Source organism: Nicotiana sylvestris, chromosome 2 (assembly GCF_000393655.2).
Source record: "Nicotiana sylvestris chromosome 2, ASM39365v2, whole genome shotgun sequence".
Classification (NCBI taxonomy): Eukaryota; Viridiplantae; Streptophyta; class Magnoliopsida; order Solanales; family Solanaceae; genus Nicotiana; species Nicotiana sylvestris.
In genome coordinates this window covers 60,992,147-61,016,716 of record NC_091058.1, presented here as the reverse complement: position 1 = coordinate 61,016,716, position 24,570 = coordinate 60,992,147, and the positions used below count along the sequence as shown (strand labels likewise).

At 42.8% G+C, this 24,570-nt stretch overlaps 1 protein-coding gene across 1 annotated transcript; it reads right to left on the bottom strand.

Annotated features, from left to right (window-relative positions):
* Nucleotides 1-1,356: 1,356 nt before the first annotated feature.
* On the bottom strand, nt 1,357-2,064 carry LOC138884977 (uncharacterized). Its single transcript, XM_070165856.1, has one exon. It carries the CDS (start codon nt 2,062-2,064, stop codon nt 1,357-1,359), a length of 708 nt encoding a protein of 235 aa, XP_070021957.1.
* Nucleotides 2,065-24,570: the final 22,506 nt, after the last annotated feature.

The following is a 24,570-nucleotide window of genomic DNA, read 5'->3' as shown; positions in this document are numbered from 1 at the left end:
TGCAACCTCTCTTGCTACAGAAGTTTGAGGGTCCTCCTCAAAATTCTGCCCAGTTTAATTGGTCGATGCTTCTGACTATTGCCTGCGATGATCGACTAAAATTACTTCGGAATTTTGAGGGTCCTCCTCAAAATTCTGCCGCAGTTTCCAACTGCGGGGGAAATGAAAATTTTATTAAATTGTGACCGAACCCATAGGGATGCCCACGTATCCCCTCTTAAACGGAAATCAAGTCAGGTGTAGTTCAAATTACATCATATAAGAAAAGCATAAAGATCACACATAATAACTCTTGACTGCATCTGAATTGATCGGCTTTGGCTAGACTTCTTCGTCCATTTCTACGAGTATGAGGGCTCCTCCTGTCAGAACCCGGTGAACCATGTATGGACCCTGCCAGTTGGAAGAGAACTTCCCTTTGGCTTCATCCTGATGTGGAAAAAGTTTCTTTAACACCAGCTATCCCGATGTGAACTGTCTCGGCTTGACTCTTTTGTTGAAGGCTCTAGACATTCTTTCTGATAAAGTTGACCATGGCAAACTACATTCATTTTTTTCCATCTATAAGTGCTAGTTGCTCGTAACGACTTTTCACCCACTCTGCATCGTCGAGCTCAGCTTCCTGCATGATCCTTAGGGAGGGAATTTCTACCTCAACGGAAATGACGCCTTTGTACCGTAAACCAGCATATAGGGGGTTGTCCCTGTTGATGTGCGGACTGAGGTGCAATACCCCAGTAAAGCAAATGATAATTTCTCGTGCCACTATTTTTGCTTCTCTATCATTTTCCTCAATATCTTCTTGATATTCTTGTTGGCGGCTTCTACGGCCCCGTTCATCTGAGGTTTGTAGGTTGTGAAATTCTTGTGTTTGATATTGAAGGTTTCACACATAGCTTTCATCAAGTCACTGTTAATGTTGGAGCCATTATCAGTAATGATCGACTCTGGAACCCCGAATCGACAAACAATGCGGTCGCGGACAAAGTCTGCCACGACTTTCTTGGTTACTGCTCTATAAGATACTGCTTCGACACATTTGGTGAAATAGTCAATTGCTACCAGGATAAATCTGTGTCTAGTGGAAGTGGCAGGCTCGATTGGTCCAATAACATCCATCCCCCAAGCGGCGAACGACCAAGGTGAACTTGTTGCATTAAGCTCATTTGGAGGTACCTTTATCATGTCTGCATGTATCTGACAGCAGTGGCATTTCTGGACATACTGGATGCAGTCCGTTTCCATAGTCATCCAAAGGTAACCAGCCTAGAGTATCTTCTTGGCTAAGACAAAACCGTTCATATATGGACCGCAGGTCCCGACATGAATTTCCTCTAGTAGCTTGGATGCTTCCTTTTAGTCGACACACCTTAATAGTCTTAAATCGGGAGTCCTTCTATACAGGATTCCTCCGTTGTGAAAGAAATTGTTGGACAATCTCTGAAGTGTGCATTTTTGAATGGGGTTTGCAAATTCTGGGCACTCGCCTTTTGCCAAATATTCCTTGATATCATGAAACCAAGGCTTTCCATCTGCTTCTTTTTCGACGTGGGCACAGTAAGTTGGCTGATCATGGATCTTTATTGGAATGGGATCAATAAAGTTTTTGTTTGGATGTTGTATCATGGATGATAGGGCATCCAACGCATCGGTGAACTCATTCTGGATTATGGGAACATGCTGGAATTTCGTATTTGTAAACCTTTTCCTCAATTCATGTACATGATGCAGGTAGGGGAGTATCTTGGAGTTCTTGGTTGCCCATTCTTCATGCACCTGATGTATGAGTAGGTCCAAATCTCCAATCACTAGCAATTCTTGAATGTTCATGTCAATGTCCATTTTGTGCCCTAAGATGCAAGCTTCATACTCGGCCATGTTGTTGGTGCACGGGAACCTAAGTTTAGTAGACACCGAATAATGCTGACCGATTTCTGATACTAGGACTGTTCCTATGCCAACTACTTTGAAATTTGCTGCTCCATCGAAAAACATTCTCCAACCGTCATAGGATTCTGCAATATCTTCTCCTATGAATGATACCTCTTCATCAGGAAAATACATTTTTATGGGTTCTTATTCTCCATCCACTGGATTCTCAGCAAGGTGATCTGCTAGTGCTTGTCCCTTGACCGATTTCTGAGTTACATAAACAATGTCGAACTCACTCAACAGGATTTGCCACTTGGCTTACTTGCTAGTGGGCATGGATTTCTGAAAGATGTACTTTAAAGGATCCATCCTTGATATAAGATATGTGGTATAGGCACAGAAGTAGTGCCTCAGCTTCTGAGCTACCCAAGTCAAAGCATAAAAGGTGCGCTCTACCAGAGAGTACAGGGCCTCGTACAAGGTGAACTTCTTACTGAGGTAATAGATGGCCTGCTCTTTCCTCCCCGTTTCATCATGCTGCCCTAGAACACAACCGAACGCTCCATCCAATACTGCAAGGTAGAGTAATAGAGGTCTACCTGGCTCGGGCGGGACCAAGACTGGTGGTGTTCACAGGTATTTCTTGATTCTGTCGAAAGCTTTTTGGCACTCATTAGTCCATTTGGTAGCGGCGTCCTTCCTCAACATCTTAAATATTGGCTTACAGATAACTGTAGATTGCGCTATAAACCGGCTAATGTAGTTAAGCCTTCACAAGAAACTCATCATATCCTTCTTGTTCTTTGGCGGTGACAATTCTTGAATAGCTTTGACTTTTAATGGATCCAGTTCTATTCCTCGGCGACTCAAAATAAACCCAAGTAATTTTTCAGCAGGAACCCCAAATGTACACTTTATGAGATTCAGTTTCAGGTTGTACCTTTGCAGTCTATTGAAGAACTTCCTCAAATCTTTCATGTTATCGGTGGCTTTCTTGGACTTGATAATGACATCATCTACATATACCTCAATCTCCTTGTGTATCATATCGTGGAAAATGGTGGTCATGGCCCTCATGTAGGTGGCCCCTGCATTCTTTAACCCAAATGGCATCATCTTGTAACAATACATTCCCCACGGCGTAATGAAAACCATTTTCTCAGCATTTTCTTCATCTATCCAGATCTGATGATAACCATCAAAACAATCTACAAACGATTGCAACTCATTCTTGGCGCAATTGTCGATCAGGATGTGTATGTTTGGCAAAGGGAAATCATCCTTCGGACTGGCCCGGTTGAAATCCCGGTAGTCGACACAGACTCTGGCCTTCCCATCCTTCTTCGGTACTGGTACGATGTTGGCTAATCATATCGGGTATTCTACTACCCTGAGAACCTTAGCTTTGACCTGCTTAGTGACTTCTTCCTTGATTTTTAGACTCATATCAGGCTTGAACTTTCTGAGCTTTTGCTTTACTGGTGGACATGTTGGATTAGTTGGCAGTTTGTGAGCCACAATAGATGTACTCAGACCAGTCGTGTCATCATACGACCAGGCAAATATGTCCCCATATTCTCTTAGAAATTCTGTGTATTCCTTCTTTTCTGATGGCAATAAGTGAATGCTGATTCATGTTTCTTTGACGTTTTCTGCATCTCCTAGGTTAATAACTTTTGTCTCGTCCAGGTTGGACTTAGGCTCGTTCTCAAAATTCTTAACTTCCTTAACAATCTCTTCTGGTATGTCATCTTTCTCTGAATCTATGTCCGTTTGTTGAATTGTCTCATTACATGTCACAGTCATTGGCTCATCAAGGTAAGTAATAGTAACACTGTATAAGTAAAGTAATGAGAGAAAAATAATAATAAACGTCGAATTATAAGAAAAGTTAAAATGCTTGGATAAATTGCATAATTGTTTTGGAACATTGGAGCTCTTATTGCGGGAATTAAAATGCGAAAGAAAATCATTTAGTAAATAAAATAGTGCATGATACTTGTTTTAGCCTTGCTACCCCGAGTCTCGTCCGGCTCTGGTTGTCCTGATGGTCCAATTATTGAGGCGTGCTCCTCTGCTTATAGCCTGTATGGAAGGGCCTTCCTCCCCTTCTCCTCGAGAACAACACAACAGTCCATGTCATTATCTTCTAAGAAAAAGTTATTCATCGTTGCTAGTGCTTCTTCTTCATCTGTCCCATAAATAATATCGGTAGGTTGGAAAGCTTAGTCCAGATGTGGTATCGGCTGCTCCAGTGGATAGTAAGGACCGCGCCATAGTGGCGACCAGTTGTTGAATTCTTCCCAGGTGTACTCATATCCCAGACCAAAATTGGTGCCATGCTTCTTGAGTTTTATGGGCTTAGTGATTCCTTGGAGGTTCTTGCCGAGCCCTTTGCCAGGTTCGTACCCACTCCAATTCAGTATACTCTCGATCTTGTTATCCCACCATTTGTCTTTGTCAACAACATTTACCCATTCGATGCGATGGTAAGTCTCTCCACCTAGCTTCTTTTTCCTTCGATTGACGGAATGGTCTGGCGACTATATATAGGGTTGCTACCGTCGCCTTGAATGATCACCTCCTGGTGATTCCATTCAAACTTTACCGCCTGATGCAGTGTATATGCTACGGCCCCAGCAGCATGAATCCATGGCCGTCCCAACAGTAATTGTAATATGCTGGCACGTTTATCACTTGGAAATCAACATCGAACCAAGTTGGCCCCATTTGCAAACATAGACTAATCTCCCCAATGGTGGACCTTTGGGAGTCGTCGAAAGCTTTCACATTGATAGGTCCGTCCTTATTTCATATAGTCCCTTACCCAACTTCGTGAGTGTTACCAACAGACAAATGTTGAGACTGGACCCTCCATCGATCAGGATTCTTGTGATAAACGCATTGCACGGTGATGTGCAGTGCCTTGTTGTGACCCAAACCTTCAGGTGGTAGCTTGTCCTCATGAAATGTGATCTTATGATATTACAATACCCGTCCGACCATATTAGCCATTTCTCCGCCAGTGATGTTGCTGGGTACGTATGCTTCACTCAGCACCTTCAATAGAGTGTTCTTGTGCGTCTCAAAATTTTGTAGCAAAGCAAGAATGGAGATTTACGCCGGTGTTTTGTTCAACAGGTCGATGAACGAGTACTCCATGGCTTGTATCTTTCTCCAAAGATCGTCTGAACCTGTCTCAATAATGGGTGGCCAGTTGAAGGCCTGCTTACTTGACTCAGCTAGATGTCCCGGGGTATAAACCCTACCAGTTCTCATCATACCCTGTGCCGCAATAGTTTCCTCAAACCTAACCTTGCCTTTCCTCCTTGACTCGGTTGTATAGTCCCATGGTATAGCCTTATTATGGAATGGCATCATGGTCAACATCGTCATTGGGATTGGTGTGGATATCTTTACTCCGAATGGAGCATGTGCCTTGGGTGGTAAAACTGCAACTTCAAATGGTTCGGGTGCATTTGCTGGAGACAAAACTTCGACCTCAATTGGTGTTGGTGTCTTTGCAGATGACGTTGCTTCAAACTCAAGTGGTACAGACATATTTACCTTGGCATTCCTAGAGGGCTGAATCTGGGCCACGATCGGATTAAGAGTACCTATTGGCTTCTTTGGGTCATCACCTTCTGCTATCAATCCGATTGATCCCTCGGGATCCCAATCATCCTCTATTTCAATCATGTGGATGCCTCCATCCTTATGGTCTGGCAAAGGGTTGTTGCGGACATTTAGAGCGGGTTCCTTTGCCATAATAATCTTACTATCAATCAGAGATTGGATCTTGTCTTTCAGAGCATGACATTCGTTGATGGTGTGTCCCTTCATGCTGGAATGGTATGCACAGGATTTGTTCAGATTAACCCAATAAGAAGGGTTCTCAGGAATTGCAGCAGGGATGTGGGTGACATAACCAGCAGTTTTGAGTCTCTCGTACAATTGGTCAATAGGTTCAACAATGGCTGTATATTGTTTTGGAGGTCTGCGATCAAAATTTGGTCGAGGTCTGGGGAATTTTTGGCATGTGGGAGGTGATTGATAGTGGGATGGTTGAGCATTGTAGGTTTGGTAAACATGTGCAGGTTGGGAATATCTAGGTGAAGTAGGCTGATATGCGGGAGGTGAAGGTGATTGATAAGTGGGTGGTGGAGTTTGGTAGGAGGGTGAGGGTGCTTGGAAGTTCATAGTTGGTTGATATGTGAGTGGAAGTGTTGGGTAAATTTGGTATTTGACAGGAGATTTGGTTCTCTATGCAACCATTACGGCTCCTACGTCCCTTTACTTGGACACACCACCTGACTACAAGGCCTTATTTGTAGCTTGCAAGGCCTCGAAGTTTGTAACCATTCTGCTTTTGATGCCCTCTTCAATCCTTTCACCCAACTTGATAATGTCAGAAAATTTGTGGCTCTCGATCATCATTAGTTGTTCATAATATTGCGGGTCCTGAGCCCGAACAAAGAATTTGTTCATATGTTCCTCCTCTAAGGCGGGTCTGACCTTAGCAGCTTCAGACCTACAATGAGTAGCATACTCGCGAAAGATTTCTGTAGGCTTCTTCTTTAGATTCTGAATATAGAACACATCCGGCGCATTTTCTGTATTAAACCCGAACCTGTCCATAAAATCGGATGCCATGCTTACCCAGATTGACCATTTCTTTGGATCTTGGCCTATGTACTAAGACAAAGCATCTTCCTTCAAGCTCCTTATGAAAAGCTTCATACGGATTCTATCGTCTTTCCCTACTCCAACCAGCTTGTCACAGTACGTTCTCAAATGGACCCTTGGATCCCTTGTACCATCAAACATTTCGAACTTCGGAGGTTTGTACGCCTCGGGTAGTTCGACATCGAGCTGTATGCAAAGATCCTTGTAGTTCAACCCTTCAATCCCCTTACTTCCTTCAATGTCTTAAATTCGGCTAGTCAATTTCTTAAGTTCTTCAGCCAAATTCCTGATGAGCAAGTCCTTGTCATTAGACTCGGGTGTGCTTGAGATGGGTTGGGTAGACTGTGGCATAGTCTCCACATAGATAGGGGTGTTATGGTGGGTGTGAAAGTGGTCATTTGTGGGGTTTTGGAGTTCTGCGATGAGTAACAGGGTGTTGTTTAAGGTATGGCAGGTGTTGCAGTGATGGTGAGGCGCGGGATTGTTTTGTTGCTTTGGGATATTCTGTGGAGGTGTGGGGTTCTGAGCATTTGGGAAATTGATATCTGGAGTGATGAGGGAAAACGACAAATTTGCCAGATTCCGAACCTGATCAAGTTCTTCCTAGAATTTCAACAGCTTTTGTTAGAGTTGGGATCATTTTCTTTGGAAACCTGAGTACCATGACCATGAATGACCTCTACCCGTTCAGCTGAGTTCTCCTTGCTGACATTATTCCAATCTTCCATCTTTCCTTCGTTCTTGTTTTTGATAGGACTAAGAGGAGGAGTGGGTGGAGGGCACCTGAATCTCTGGAATAGGATGATGTTGCCAGAGTACACGAACTAACCTTTAGGGACGGGAATAATAAAACAAAAAGTAAAAATAAAAAGGTAACAAGTTAGTGAGGATCATAAAAAGTATTGCAGTATTTAAACACATATTGCAGGAATTTAGATCGTGTTCTAATTTGGGGACCTCCTTATGCCTGAGGTAGTCCTAGCAACAAATTGACTTGGAGAACTTAGGATGCTAAATGCCTCATTTTGTTGAGAAAAAATAGACGAACCTTAAATTGGCACTAAATAAACGGGAAATAAAAAGTCACTAATGGCCATTGGCCTTATTACATTTCATAAAGCAAAAAGATAAACTCCTATCTATTTGGTCCCAGAAGGACCTTCCTCAGGTTGAATGCTCTCGTTGATTAGATCCTCCAGTTTGTGTAGGTTCACCAGTAAAAATGCCTTTGCCAGATGTTCTCATTCGTTTCCTTCAGCGTTCTAGCAGTCGGTGACTCTCTTCCTCACTTTTCCTTCCAATTCCAGCAGACTGTATTCCAGATATTCCAACTTTTCGCTAGCTTTGGCGGCCCTCTCTTTCAACTCATTGATTTGGTCACTTGATGGAAGACTCCTCCACCAGTCTAGCAAGAGTGGGAGTGTGCTAAACATACCGAAATTGGGGACCTCGTGCCTCATTTTCTGCAAAACAAAAGGGTTAGACCCTACTCCCACCAGACTCGACTATTTATCATCTACAATAGCATGAAACATTTAGTTCTCCAAATAAATGCACAAAACGTGAGGATATCCGTTTGGGTTTAGGAAAACCTAGTGGACTTTGTACAATGCTATCTTAAAGAGTCATTATGCGGGAAACATAACTGACTTGGCTAAGTTTGACCACAGCTACCTCGATGACTTCGGAATAAGCTGAACAGCACCAGAAAGCTCAAACTATGCCTCCGGGATACCTGTATCTGCACACATGATGCAGGGAGTAAAATAAGTACTCCAACTCAGTGAGTAATAGCAATAAATAATGACTGACGGAAAGAAAACTTGTAAAACACTACGCAGTTCTATATTAAAACAGTGAGAATATAAAAAACAACAACTGAATGAAGAAGTCAGTTAAAAGTCCTTTAAGCTAGTATTCATTTCATTTACTCCTCACGATAACCGAATTCATATTTGTACTGCTGCGGCGTGCAGCCCGATCCATATAGTGTACTGCTGCGGTGCGCAGCCCGATCCATATATATATATATATATATATATATATATATATATATATATATATATATACTGCTGCAGCGTGCAGCCCGATCCAAGAATAGTCGACTGCGCTCGCTGGGGGTGTGCAGACTCCGGAGGGGCTCCTTCAGCCCAAGCACTATACAACTGCGGCGTGCAGTCCGACCCATATAATATACTACTTCGGCATGCAGTCCGATCCATATAATATACACTGCGGTGTGCAGTCTGATCCATATAATATACTACTGCGGTGTGCAGTCCAATCCACATAAATATATATACTGCTACGGCGTGCAGCCCGATCCATAGCATATCAAATACCCTCACAATGGGGTTCTCGACCCCTCTCAGTCAATATAGACTTGGCCTCTCGTGCACACTAAGATAAGACGGGGATCTCAACCCACACGTTACTCTCATTAAGATTTAATAATTTATAAAGCCGGTTCATATTATGTTTATCAGTTAAGAACATGACTGAGGGTATGATTTCGACAAGAAAAGTGAGGTCAACCAATACAAATGCCCCATAAGGGTTCTACAGATCGGCACAAGGCCCCAAACATGGCAACTAGCCCATAATATAATGATATTAATTAAGTCTCAGTCAAAAGTACAGTAGAGTCATCAAACGGGATAGACCGAGTCCAAATCCCCAGTAGTAACAGACCCCACGCTCATCATACAGCGTGTGTCTCATCTCAACATAGCACCACGTTGTGCAGATCCGGGGTTTCAAACCTTCAGAACATCATTTATAACCATTACTCACCTCAAGACGGTCAAAGTCTAGCTCGCAATGCCCTTGGCTCTCAAATTAGCCTCCTCGTGTGACGAATCTGCTCAAAATCACAACGAATATGTCGCATTATGCTAAAGAGACAATACCCAATCGAAAACACTCGAAAAATATCAAAATTAACGAATTTGACAAAACCCGAGCCCCAGGCCCACGTCTCGAAACTTAGAAATTTTTACGTCATCGGGTTCCTTATCTCTCCACGAGTCTATATATACAAAAATCTCTCAAATCGGACCACAAATGGCCCCTCAAATCCCAAATTTAGAATTTCAATTTCAAGCCCTAATTTCTTACAATTTGGCTGTATTTTCATGAATTTCAAGGATGATTTCACAATATAATCATGTATTTAGTTCATAGGACTTACCTCCAATCACTTCCCGTCAAAACCCCTTCAATTCCCGTCCAAAAGCTCTCAAGGTTGCTCAAAAATGGTGGAAAAATGGGTTTGGTTCGCGGATGAAATGCTTTTAACATTCTGTCCGAGCACTGTAGCTAAGCCTATGCGATCGCATTAGAGCTCCTGCGATCGCATAGAACAAAATTCTCGGGCACTGTAGCTAACCCTATGCGATCGCATAGAACAAAATTCCAGGGCACTGTAGCTAACCTTATGCGATCGCAACACCTTCTATGCGATCGCATAGAGCAAAATTGCTCTGCACTAATTGCTGCATTTCTACAGCATTTTCCAACTTCAAAAATTCCCGTTAGCCATCCGAAATCACCCCGAGGCCCCCGGGACCTCAACCAAACGCACCAACATATCTTAAAACATCATCCAAACTTTCTCCAATCATCATACACCTCAACTAACACTAAAATCATCGAATCACATCGAATTCAAGCCTAAGTTCTTTTAAAACTTCTAAAACACCCATCCGACCGAAAATCCAACCAAACCACGTCCGAATGACTGAATATTTGCACACGTATCCCAAATCACTTGACGGAGCTACAACAACTCTCGGAATTCCATTTCGACTCTCGGATCAAAATCTTACCTATCAACCGGAAATCGCCAAAATATTAACTTCGCCAATTCAAGCCTAATTCTACACCGGACCTCCATAAATAACTTCCGATCACACTCCTAAGTCAAAAATCATCACCTGAAGCTAACTGAATCATCGGAATTCAAATCCGAGCCCTCTAATACATAAGTCAACGTCCGGTTGACTTTTCCAACACAAACCTTCCTTAAAGAGACTAAGTGTCTCATTTCTTATCACAACCACTCCAATTCAACTCGTCCACACAAGACATTGATAATTAAGCATAACAAAATAGGTAGTGGGGAAAACGGGGTGGTAACTCACGAGACAACGGGTCGGATCATCACAATTTATAGCAAACACTTGAAACAGTCTTCTACAGCTCAAGATTCTAAAAATACACTAGTAAACCCGTCTTAGAAAACCAACAAACAAATAAAATTCAACTAAAACTCCAACATTTTTGCACAAATTAGTGATGTTTAAGACACTAATAATCGAGATTTTAGAATCATCAATTCTTCAAGAACTAGAAACACAATTAAATTCAGCTTAAGTGAACTATTAGAAAATGATTGTTCACCATAATTTACCAAAAAATACAAAATAGCTCTGACACTCTGCATAAAGTACCAGTAACCGCTTGTTTGGATGGTTGTTACCCATTGTATCGTATTGTATTGTTATCCTAAAACAATTTTTGTTTTGATTGATTCATTAAAATTGGTTGTATTGTAAATTGTTAAATTCATTGTTCCGGAACAATGAACAGTCCCCTTTTTTGAAACAATCGATTTAGTGTGGTAGAATTATTTTCTATTTTTATTTTCAATTATGCACTAACATATTACTCCATAATTCTATTTTACCCTTTACCTTTTTTTATTTTAACTCCAAATCATCAACATATAACCTACTTTTTCTTAATCCCCTTTTTTCCAGAACTTCTACCGCTTCCAACTCCAACGTAAAAGGTATAAGTTTTGCATTTTTTTGTTGCTTTTTTTCTCCTAATGTAATTTTAACTCTAATTCTTTGTTCCTTTGTTCTGCCAATTCTCGTTCCTTTCTTTATCATAGTTTATTTTTTTTAATGATAGTTAAAGACATATTTGGTGATAAATTAGTAGAAAGGGATTTTCTTAAATTATTTTTATGTGTAACCCGTGAAAATTTTAATATTTAAACAATTTAGGGGATTCTAGTAAACATATTGTCACACCTCCTTTTTTCTACCCCCGAAGGGTATAAGGGAGTTTTTCCAATTTAAGTGACAATCGAAACGGGATTATTTATATTAAAATTAAAGTCGCCACTTGGGATAATTTATGGTGTCCCAAGTCACCGGTTAAAAATCCCGAATTGAGGAAATTTGACTCTATTTATGGTTCGTGAACACAGAAATCTGTGTAAGGAATTCTGTTAATCCGGGAGAAAGTGTTAGGCATTCCCGTGTTCCGTGGTTCTAACACGGTTGCTCAACTATTATTATTGGCCTATTTATCTAATTTTGAAACACTTTTAAACCTATGTGTATTTTTTAACCTTTTAGCCGCTTTTAATTATTTAAAGAATTAATTCAAGATTATTTAAAACATATCGCAAGCCACACTACATGAAATGCACCCGTGGTTCACGACACGTTCTATTTAACCTTGTTGGAAATTATAATCGGATCACATGAAATGCACCCCCGGATTTTAGTAATTACAAATCACAACTATGTCACGGGAACCATACCCGTAGCCATGATAATTATTTAATTAATCGCGCCTAAAGCAAGCTACGATATTTATGAATTGTTTTCTAAACTACTTTGAGATTACGGCTGAAAGGCCTGTGATTATGGAGCACTTTTGCTAAAAGAGATTTCATACTCATATCCTTCTTAACAATTAACTCCCAAAATCCCTGACCATTCCATTCAAATAAACATGTAAACAGTAGTAAACACGATCCAATTTAGCTAAATCAAAAGATCAAATTGTAAACATAGAGACATACAAATTAAACAAATAAACACCTAATTGGTAGTTATCCAGAAGGCATGAACTAAATGAACTGACATAGTGAAAAGTGACGAATAAAAGTAAAACAAGTCAAGGCAAAAATCAGTGGATTGAAAATATGACAGAAGTCTTGCAATATCACCTCATCTTTCAAAAACTCCTCCTTAGTCGCACAAACCAAACCAAGCAAATTAGGTACCCATTAATCGTATCCAGATAACTCTAGTTCATTTATCTACTTTGGAAATCCATACAGTACTAATTATTTCTGGCACCAACGTTGAGCAATCATGAAGACACAATATGCTATAAAATTTCTATTTGCCTTATATGTGCAATTGTCTCGCTTTCACTCTATATACACACAAATATCCTTCAACATTTTACCCAAAAATAGTGGCACATTTCAGGAGTAATATAATTCAATTAAGACATGATACACATAATGTCACGACCCGGATTTCCCACCATCGGGTGTCGTGATGGCTCCTACTATCGGATCTAGGCAAGCCAAATATATAAAACACTTTTCCTTCTTTCTTCCATCAATAAAATAAATGAGACAAAATTTAAGCGGAAGACATTAAATCTAAAGCAACTAAGAAACAAAAGTGCGGAAGTTTGAACCAAAATGCTACCCAGAGTCTGGTGCCACTAGCTCACGGACTACTACAGAATACTACAAACAATGTATGAAAGGAAAATACATCATGTTTGTCCGTTACAAGATAAACAAACGAAAAAGAAAAGAAATGTAAAGGGACTTCGGCCTGCGAACGCCAGCTAGGCTACCTCGAGAGTCCCTGGACTGAAGATAGCTCCCAAAAGTCCTACTGCTGTGGTCTGTAAGCTGCTCCCTGATCTGTGCACAAAAATGCACAGAGTGTAGCATCAGCACAACCGACCCCAAGTGCTGGTAAGTGCCTGGCCTAACCCCGACGAAGTAGTGACGAGGCTAGACAGGACCTACCACAATCATCCTGTACGGATATATATAACAAGTGCAAGAAAACAATAACAAGATAATACAAAGTAAAGCTGGGAGGGAACATGCTATCGGGGAGTAACAAATAAAAAAATGAAATATCGGAGATAAACAGAAGAAACTCTGGTTTCCATGATATATATATATATATATATATATATATATATATATATATATATATATATATATATAGTAGACGACGTGCTACACGACCCCATAATATCATATATAAAAAGATGGCGTGCCACACAATCCCAATTCATATCATATATAAGTGGACGGCGCGCCACACGATCCCAATTTTTATATACCACGTGGTAGGCGTACAACTCGTTCCCATTTCATCTTTATCACAGTGCACAATATGTCACCGGCAACGGAGGCCAATAACCAATAATCACTCTAATTTGTGGTAGGCGTACCACTCGATACCATTTCATAAAATCATACGTGGACGGCATGCCACACGATCCCTTTTTAATGATGTACAAGTGGACGGCATGCCACACGATCCCATAATATAGTTCATAATATCTGACTTCATATAGTAGAACCCTTGAAGGGAGAATAACAACTCAATACTTTTAACCCGGCAAGGGTACATCTAACAGCCCAAAATATCTCGACAAGGGAGAATATGTATCAGTCTACACATCCCGGCAAGGGAGTAATCACAACACATTCTCTTTTTAAATCACTTCTTCCTCAACTAACACATTCCTGTTCGACCTAACGCTCCAAAAATACACCAATCACAATTCTACCTCAACCGTTCACATTATATGAAACTCATCAGTTAACCAAGACAGTTGTATCACGTCATTTGAATTAAAAGCAATTAAGACTCACAATCATGCTAGACTCCGGTGCATAGATAACTGTCACCATACCTATAAACCGTACTTCGCATTAGCAAGTAGCAAATAACATCCTAATCCTATTCTCTCAAGCCAAAGTTAGAACAAACACTTACCTCGAATGCTCCAAACTCAACTCACGCTTCTAGTATAGCTTTACCTCTTGATTCCACCACCAATCCGCTTGAATCCAGTCATAAGTTACTTGATCACATTAATAGTTGCTAAATGAATCAATCCCAATGCATCAAAATAAATTTTACAAGTTTTTTTTTCCCAAAAAGGTCAAAAATACCCCCGGACCCACGTGGTCGAAACTCGAGTTTCGAACCAAAACCCGGTTACCCATTCTCCCACAAATCCAAATATATGATTTGTTTTGAAATCGGACCACAAATTGAGGTCCAACTTCTCAATTTGTAAAATAAACCTAGGTTCTACCCAAAACACCAAATTTCCCTCATGAAAATCTTTGATTTGAAGTTGAAATCATGTTAAAAGATGTCAAAGAATAAAGAAATTAAGTTTGAAATCACTTACCAATCGTTTTGGAGAAGAAACGTTGTTTGGAAAATCGCCTCTTAGTTTTTGGGTTTTTGAAAAGTGGAAAAATGACTGAAAATCCCGAGTTTATATACTTTGCTGGGGGCTGGCGTGGACCGCGCAGAAATGTACCACGGCCGCGCCGAAGAAGGGAAGAAGTGGGCTTTCTCTGAACCCACCCAGCGCGGACCGCACTGATTTGGTGCGCGGCCGCGCTGGTCGACCCTCTGAACCCCACCACGCGGGCCGCACAGAAAAGCACCACGGCCGCGTGGCTGCTAGCTCGGACCGCGCGGAAATGGCCGCGGCCGCACTGGGGCCTGCAATATCTAAACCTGCATTTTTAATGTCTAATACCTCTCGGTCCCCACTCAAAACTCACTCGAGCCCTCGGGGCTCCAAACCAAACATTCATATGATCTCGAAAACACCTTACGGACTTACTCGTGCGATCAAATCGCCAAAACGACATCATACACATAGGATCAAGCCTCGAAACACATGATTTTCTTTCAACTTTCATAAAACTCAAATTCCCCAGTTTAAGTCCGAAACACGTCATATGACGTCCGTTTTAGCCAAACTTTACAAATAATGCTTAAAACATATTTAAGACTCGTACCGGGCGTCGGAACCAAAATACGTGCCCGATACCACAGTTTTCTGATCAATTTTCTTCTTTCTTTTCCTTAATTAATTTCAGAGAACAATTTCACACAAAAATTCATTTCTCAGGCTTGGGACCTCGGAATATGATTTCGGGCACACGCCCAAGTCCCATATTTTTCTACGGACCCTCCGGGACTGTCGAATCACAGGTCCGGGTTCGTTTATCCAAAATATTGACCGAAGTCAATATTATGCATATTAATATCAAAATTCATCAAAATTTTCACACAATTAGCATATTTCAACATAAAAGCTTTCCGGCTACGCGCCCGGACTGCGCACGCAAATTGAGGCAACTAGCAGCGAGATTTTCAAGGCCTCGGAAGCACGGAACAAGGAAGAATTACTGTGACGACCCTGTGGGTCATCACATTCTCCACCTCTAAAACAACCGTTCGTCCTCGAACGGGCAAAAGAAAGAAGTACCTGAGTCGGGAAATAAATGAGGATAACGGCTCTACATATCAGACTCAGACTCCCAGGTCGATGCCTTAGGAGGCTGACCTCTCCACTAAACACGCATTAAAGGAAAACTCTTCGACCTCAACTGTCAAACCTGCCGATCTAGAATAGCCACCGGCTCCTTCTCATATGACAGATCCTTGTCCAATTGGACAGTGCTGATATCCAACACGTGCGATGGATCGCCGTGATACTTTCGGAGCATAGATACATGAAACACGGGATGCACAACTGACAAGTTAGGTGGCAAGGCAAGTCTATAAGCCACATCTCCCACACGATCAAGAATCTCAAATGGACCGATGAACCTAGGGCTGAGCTTGCCTTTCTTCCCAAATCTCATCACGCCCTTCATAGGTGATACACGGAGCAGTACCCGCTCACCAACCATGAAAGCAACATCTCTGACCTTGCGGTCTGCATAACTCTTCTGTCTGGACTGAGCTGTACGAAGTCTATCCTGAATAATCCGGACTTTATCCAAGGTCTCCTGAACCAAATCAGTACCCAATAATCGAGCCTCTCCCTGCTCAAACCACCCAACTGGAGACCGACATTGCCTACCATACAATGCCTCATACGGAGCCATCTGGATGCTGGACGGGTAGCTGTTGTTGTAGGCGAACTCTACAAAGGCAAAAACTAGTCCCACGAGCCTCCAAAATCAATAACACAGGCTCGGAGCATATCTTCAAGAATCTGAATAGTCCTCTTGGACTGACCGTCCGTCTGGGGATGAAAAGCTCTGCTCAACTGCACCTGGGTGCCTAACTCTCGCTGAACTGCTCTCCAGAAATGCGAGTTAAACTGCGGACCCCGGTCCGAAATGATGGATATGGGCACCCCATGAAGGCGGACGATCTCCCTAATGTAAATCTCAGCTAATCTCTCGGATGAATAGGTGGCTGCAACGGGAATAAAATGCGCTGACTTGGTCAGCCTATCAACACTAACCCAAACCGCGTCAAACTTCTTCCGAGTCAACGGAAGTCCAGTAACGAAGTCCATAGTTATTCGCTCCCACTTCCACTCGGGAAGCTCAATCCTCTGAAACAACCCACCAGGTCTCTGATGCTCATACTTAACCTGCTGACAATTCAAACACCGTGCCACATATGCCACAATATCTTTCTTCATTCTATGCCACCAATAATGCTGACGCAAATCCTGATACATCTTCGCAGCGCCCGGATGAATAGAGTACCGGGAGCTATGGGCCTCCTCTAAAATCAATTCCCGAAGTCCATCCACGTTAGGCACACAAACTCGACCCTACAATCTCAATACACCATCATCTACCAAGGTCACTTTCTTGGCATCTCCACGTTGTACCGTGTTTCTCAAGACACACAAATGGGGATCATCGAACTTCCGATCACGGATATGCTCCAATAACGAAGAACGAGCGACCGTGCAAGCTAATACTCGACTAGGCTTAGAAATGTCCAACGTCACAAACTGATTTGCCAAAGCCTGAACGTCCAAAGCAAGCGGTCTCTCACCGACCGGGAGATAAGAAAGACTGCCCATATTGGCTAACTTCCTACTCAAGGCATCGGCCACCACATTGGCCTTTCCTGGGTGATATAAGATAGTGATGTCATAATATTTCAACAATTCCAACCACCTCCTCTGCCTCAAATTCAACTCCTTCTGCTTGAACAAATACTGAAGACTCTTATGATCCGTGAACACCTCACACGTCACACCATATAAGTAATGCCTCCAGATCTTCAAGGCATGAACGATGGCTTCTAACTCAAGATCAAACACCGGATAATTCTTCTCGTGGATCTTCAACTGCCTCGAAGCATAGGCAATGACTTTTCCATCCTGCATCAACACTGCACCAAGTCCAATGCGAGATGCATCACAATAGACTGTATAAGGCCCTGAACTTGTGGGCAAAATCAATACCGGTACCGTAGTCAGAGCCGTCTTGAGCTTCTGAAAGCTCGCCTCACACTCGTCTGACCACCTGAATTGGGCACCTTTCTGGGTCAATCTGGTCATAGGGGCTGCAATGGATGAAAACCCCTTCACGAACCGACGGTAGTAACCTGCTAACCCCAGGAAACTCCGAATCTCTGTAGCTGAAGCTGGTCGAGGCCAGTTCTTGACTGCCTCTATCTTCTTCGGGTCTACCTGAATACCCTCTACTGATACGACATGACCCAAGAATGCGACCGAACTCAACTCGCACTTTGAGAACTTGGCATACAACTGACTATCCTTTAGGGTCTGAAGAACCGCTCTGAGGTGCTGCTCATGCTCCTCCTAACTGCAGGAGTATATAAGAATATTGTCAACGAAGACTATCACGAACAAGTCCAAATAAGGTCTGAACACTCGGTTCATCAACTCCATGAATGATGCTGGGGCATTAGTCAATCCAAATGACATAACCGAAAACTCATAGTGCCCATACCGAGTGCAAAATGCTGTCTTAGGGACATCAGACGCCCTAATCCTCAGTTGGTGGTAGCCAGATCTCAAATCTATCTTTGGAAACACCCTCGCACCCTGAAGCTGGTCGAATAAATCATCGATCCTCGGCAGTGGATACTTGTTCTTAATCGTCACCTTGTTCAATTGCCGGAAATCAATGCACATCCTCATCGAGCCATCTTTCTTTCTTCACAAATTGCACTGGTGCACCCCACGACGAAACACTGGGTCTAATGAAACCTTTCTCAAGCAAATCCTGAAGGTGGTCCTTTAACTCTTTCAACTCGGGCGGCGCCATACGATACGACGGAACGGAAATGGGCTGAGTGCCCGGCGCCAAATCAATGCAAAAATTGATATCCCTATCGGGCGGCATGCCCGACAGGTCTGAAGGGAAAACCTCGGGAAACTCCCGAACAATAGGAACAAAATCAATAGACTGGACCTCAGCACTAGAGTCGCGAACATAAGCCAGATAAGCTAGACACCCCTTTTTGACCATGCGTCGAGCCTTCATAGAAGAAATAACGCTGCGAGTGGCATGACTTGGGGTCCCACTCCACTCTAGTCGGGGTAAATCTATCAATGTCAAGGTCACGGTTTTGGCATGGCAATCCAAGATCGCATGATACGGGGACAACCAATCCATCCCTAATATGACATCGAAATCCACCATATCCAAGAGCAATAAGTCAACACGGGTCTCAAGACCCCTAAATACCACAACACAGGAACGATGAACCCGGTCCACCACTATAGAATCCCCCACTGGTGTAGACACATATACAGGAATACTCAAGGTCTAACTAGGCATAACCAAATAGGGTGCAAAATAGGACGACACATATGAATACATAGATCCGGGATCAAATAGTACAGAAGCATCCCTATCACAGACCTGAATGGTACCTGTAATCACAGCATCTGATGACTCAGCCTCTGGCCTGGCTGGCAAAGCATAGCAACGGGTCTGGGGCCCACCTCCCTGAATCACATCCTTGGGATAATCCGCTGCTGATTGACCCCTACCTCTGGCGGTCTGAGCTCCACCTCTAAGACCTCTGCCTCCACCTCTATGTCCTCTACCCCCGCCTCTAGCTGGCTAGGTAGGCTGTGGGGCAACTGGTGCCTGAGTCATAGGGCGAGGTCCCTGCTGCTGAGAGCTTCCGGAAGCTCGAGGGCAATACCTGGAAATGTGCCTCACATCGCCGCAAGTGAAACAAGCCCTCGGCTGCTAAGAGTAACGAAGTGGCGGGGCACTAATAGGTGCTGATGGAGAACTGAAGAGCTGCTGGTCAGAATACTGCGGTTGAGAACCACGACTTACTGGTGAACCATGAGAAGTCTGGAGAGCTAACTTAAAGGAGCTCGGAGGATGGACTCTACCATAAGAATCCCTACCTCCAGAAGAGGTACCGCTGAATCTACCAGAATGACGGGGCCTCTTATCAGACCCATGACCACCTCCCTGAGAAAGTGCCAGCTCTATCTGGCGGGCACCATCTGCCGCCTCCTGAAATGTAATCTCACTCCCGGCACTCATGGCCATCTGAACACGGATTGGCTGAACCAACCCATCAACAAACCTCCACACCATCTCTCTCTCGGTAGGGAGTATCACAATGGCATGGCATGTAAGATCAACAAACTGTGTCTCATACTGGGTAACTGACATCGAACCCTACTGGAGATGGTCAAACTGCCTGTGAAGGGCATCCCGCTGAGTAACTGGGAGAAACTTCCCCATAAATAACTCCGAAAACTGATCCCAGGTCAATGATGGCGACCCTGTTGGCCTGGCTAAACAGAAATCTCTCCACCAAGTCTTGGCGGATCATGCTAGGCGAAAAGTGGCGAAGTCGACCCCATTGGTCTCTAAAATACCCATAGTCCGAAGAACCTCATAACAGCTGCATATGGAATTCTGGGCATCCTCTGAAGGTGTGCCACTATATGTGGTAGTGAAGAGCCTGGTGAACCGATCTAGCCTCCATAAAGCATCCGCGGACATAGCCGCACCATCATTGGACTGAGTCGCAATACCTGGCTGGACCGCTGCAACTGGCTGAACTGCCATAGTTGGCTGAACTGCTGGAGCCTGGGCCCGGGGAGCTACCGGCTCTAGAGTATGAGTAGCGGGAGTCTGAACTACTCCCCCAGCCTGACACTTGGCTGGTGTTACAGGAAGCAAAACCGCCCGAGAAATGCCCTCCATAAAGCCTACCAATCGGACCAAAGCGTCCTGAAGCACTGGAGTGGCTATGAAACCCTCTGGGACCTGAGCTGGGCCTACTGGAGCTGGAACCTCCTAGTCATAGTCAATATGAGGCTCCACCTCTAGGACTGTTGCTCGGGGCTGAGCTCTGTCCCGACCTCGGCCTCGCCTGCTGCCCCTAATAGGAGCTACTGCTAGGGGCTCGGGCTGCTGCGCGGTAGAAGAGGAAGCACGTGGTCTCGCCATCTGCGAAAGAATATAGTAGGAAGACAATCAGTACTTGAGAAACAGAATCGCACGACAAGAATGAACAAAGTGAAGTTTTCCTAACTCAGTAGACTCTGCGGGATAAATACAGACGTCTCTGTACCGATCCCTCAGACTCTACCGGGCTTGTCCGTGAGTTGTGAGACCTAAGTAACCTAGTGCTCTGATACGAACTTGTCACGACCCGGATTTCCCACCATCGGGTGTCGTGATGGCGCCTACTATCGGAGCTAGGCAAGCCAAATATATAAAACACTTTTCCTGCTTTCTTCCATCAATAAAATAAATGAGACAAAATTTAAGCGGAAGACTTTAAATCTAAAGCAACTGAGAACCAAAAGTGCGGAAGTTTGAACCAAAATGCTACCCAGAGTCTGGTGCCACTAGCTCACGGACTACTATAGAATACTACAAACAATGTATGAAAGGAAAATACCTCATGTTTGTCCGTTACAAGATAAACAAACGAAAAAGAAAAAACAATGGAAAGGGACTTCGGCCTGCGAACGCCAGCTAGGCTACCTCGAGAGTCCCTAGACTGAAGATAGCTCCCAGAAGTCCTATTGCTGCGGTCCGTAAGCCACTCCCTGATCTGTGCACAAAAATGCACAGAGTGTAGCATCAGCACAACCGACCCCATGTGTTGGTAAGTGCCTGGCCTAACCCCGACAAAGTAGTGACGAGGCTATACAGGACCTACCACAATCATCCTGTACGGATATATATAACAAGTGCAAGAAAACAATAACAAGATAATACAAAGTAAAGCTGGGAGGGGACATGCTATCGGGGAGTAACAGATAAAAAAAAATATCGGAGAAAAATAGAAGAAACTCCGGTTTCCATGATATATATATATATATATATATATATATATATATATATATATATATATATATATATATATATATATAGTACACGACGTGCCACACGATCCCATAATATCATATATAAGTGGACGGCGTGCCACCCGATCCCAATTTATATCATATATAAGTGGACGGCGTGCCACACGATCCCAATTTTCATATACCACGTGGTAGGCGTACCACTCGTTCCCATTTCATATTTATCACAGTGCACCATATGTCACCGGCAACGGAGGCCAATAACCAATAATCACTCTAATTTGTGGTAGGCGTACCACTCGATCCAATTTCGTAAAATCATACGGGGACGGCGTGCCACACGATCCCTTTTTAATGATGTACAAGTGGATGACGTGCCACACGATCCCATAATATAGTTTATAATATCTGACTTCATATAGTAGACCCCTTCAGGGGAGAATAACAACTCAATACTTTTAACCCAGCAAGGGTACAACTAACATCCCAAAATATCCCGACAAGGGAGAGTATATATCAGTCTACACATCCCGGCAAGGGAGTAATCACAACACATTCTCTTTTTAAATAACTTCTTCCTCAACTAACACATTCCTGTTCGACCTAACGCTCCAAAAATACACCAATCACAATTCTACCTCAACCGTTCACATTATATGAAACTCATCTGTTAACCAAGACAGTTGTATCACGTCATTTGAATGAAAAGCAATTAAGACTCACGGTCATGCTAGACTCCAGTGCATAGATAATCGTCACCATACCTATACACCGTACTTCACATTAGCAAGTAGCAAATAACATCCTAATCTTATTCCCTCAAGCCAAAGTTAGAACAAACACTTACCTCGAGTGCTCCAAACTCAACTCGCACTTCTAGTATAGCTTTACCTCTTGATTCTACCACCAATCCGCTCTAATCTAGTCATAAGTTACTTGATCACATTAATAGTTTCTAAATAAATCAATCCCAATGCTTGAATATAAATTTTACAAGGTTTTTTTTTCAAAAAGGTCAAAAATACCCCCAGACCCACGTGGTCGAAACTCGAGGTTCGAACCAAAACCCGGTTACTCATTCTCCCACGAATCCAAATATATGATTTGTTTTGAAATCGAACCCCAAATTGAGGTCCAACTTCTCAATTTTTAAAATAAACATAGGTTCTACCCAAAACACCCAATTTCACCCATAAAAATCTTTGATTTGAAGTTGAAATCATGTTAAAAGATGTCAAAGAATAAAGAAATTAAGTTAGAAATCACTTACCAATCATTTTGGAGAAGAAAAGTTGTTTGGAAAATCGCCTCTTAGGTTTTGGGTTTTTGAAAAGTGGAAAAATGACTGAAAATACCGAGTTTATATACTTTGCTGGGGGTTGGCGTGGACCGCGCAGAAATGTACCGCTACCGCGCCGAAGGAGGGAAGAAGTGGGCTTTCTCTTAACCCACCCAGCGCGGACCGCACTGATTTGGTGCGCGGCCGCGTTGGTCGACCCTCTGAACCCCACCACGCGGAGCGCACAGCCGCCGCGGCCGCACTGGGGCCTGCAATATCTAAACCTGCATTTTTAATGTCTAATACCTCTCTAGCCCCACTCAAAACTCACCCGAGCCCTCGCGGCTCCAAACCAAACATTCATATGATCTCGAAAACACCTTACAGATCTTACTCGTGCGATCAAATCGCCAAAACGGCATCATACACATAGGATCAAGCCTCGAAACACATCATTTTCTTTCAACTTTCATAAAACTCAAATTCCCCATTTTAAGTCCGAAACACGTCATATGACGTCCGTTTTTAGCCAAACTTTACAGATAGTGCTTAAAACATATTTAAGACTCGTACCAGGCGTCGGAACCAAAATACGAGCCCGATACCACAGTTTTCTGATCAATTTTCTTCTTCCTTTTCCTTAATTAATTTCAGAGAACAATTTCACACAAAAATTCATTTCTCGAGCTTGGGACCTCGTAATTTGATTCCGGGCACACGCCCAAGTCCCATAATTTTCTACGGACCCTCCAAGACCATTGAATCACAGGTCCGGGTCCGTTTACCCAAAATGTTGACCGAAGTCAATATTATGCATATTAATATCAAAATTCATCAAATTTTTCACATAATTCACATATTTCAACATAAAAGCTTTCCGGCTACGTGCCCGGATTGCACACGCAAATCGAGGCAACTAACAGCAAGGTTTTCAAGGCCTCAGAAGCATGGAACAATGAATAATTACGGTGATGACCCTTTGGGTCGTCACACATAAAGATCAAGCACAATCAATGAATTCACCCACAAAACCGATAAACACGCTAATTTCTTATGAACGAGCTAGCCTATTAACTTGAATGAAAAACAATTTAGTCTTAGGTTTGATTCATTTCTCATCAACAACAAAAAGCAGAGAGGGAAAGGAATGGACCTTTTAAATAGCTCAAATATAATCTTCAATACATAAAGAATAAAGGACTGTTAAGCTCTCGTACAAACAAACCATGACCAAGACTCGTGCCGAAAACATCGAATGGAACTTCAAACCTTGACTAAAGCTATTTTATTCTAGCGTTTGGGTCAGTTTCAGCCAGTGGTTTAAGGAGGAGCTAAGGTGGCGTTACTGTGCTGTACGGTGGGTTAAGTTGTTGCCATAGCTATGGAGCTTTGATGGTGGATTTTCCAAATGAAGAAGATGAAGATTTTTTCTCTTTTTTTCAAACGTTCTCTTTTTTTGTGCTCTTCTTTCAGATCTCGTATTCTGTCTTCTGTGTGTATGGCCGATTTATTTTAAGAAGAAACAGAAAGCGTTCTCTCTGCCATTTTTCTCTTTTGTGTGTGTGGTTCCTCTTATTCTTTTTTGTGTAGATTTCAATTGATCTCTTTTGAAG

Excerpts from the sequence above, each read along its gene's own strand:
- LOC138884977 (XM_070165856.1), bottom strand. The coding sequence starts at position 2,064 with ATGTATTTTCCTGATGAAGAGGTATCATTCATAGGAGAAGATATTGCA.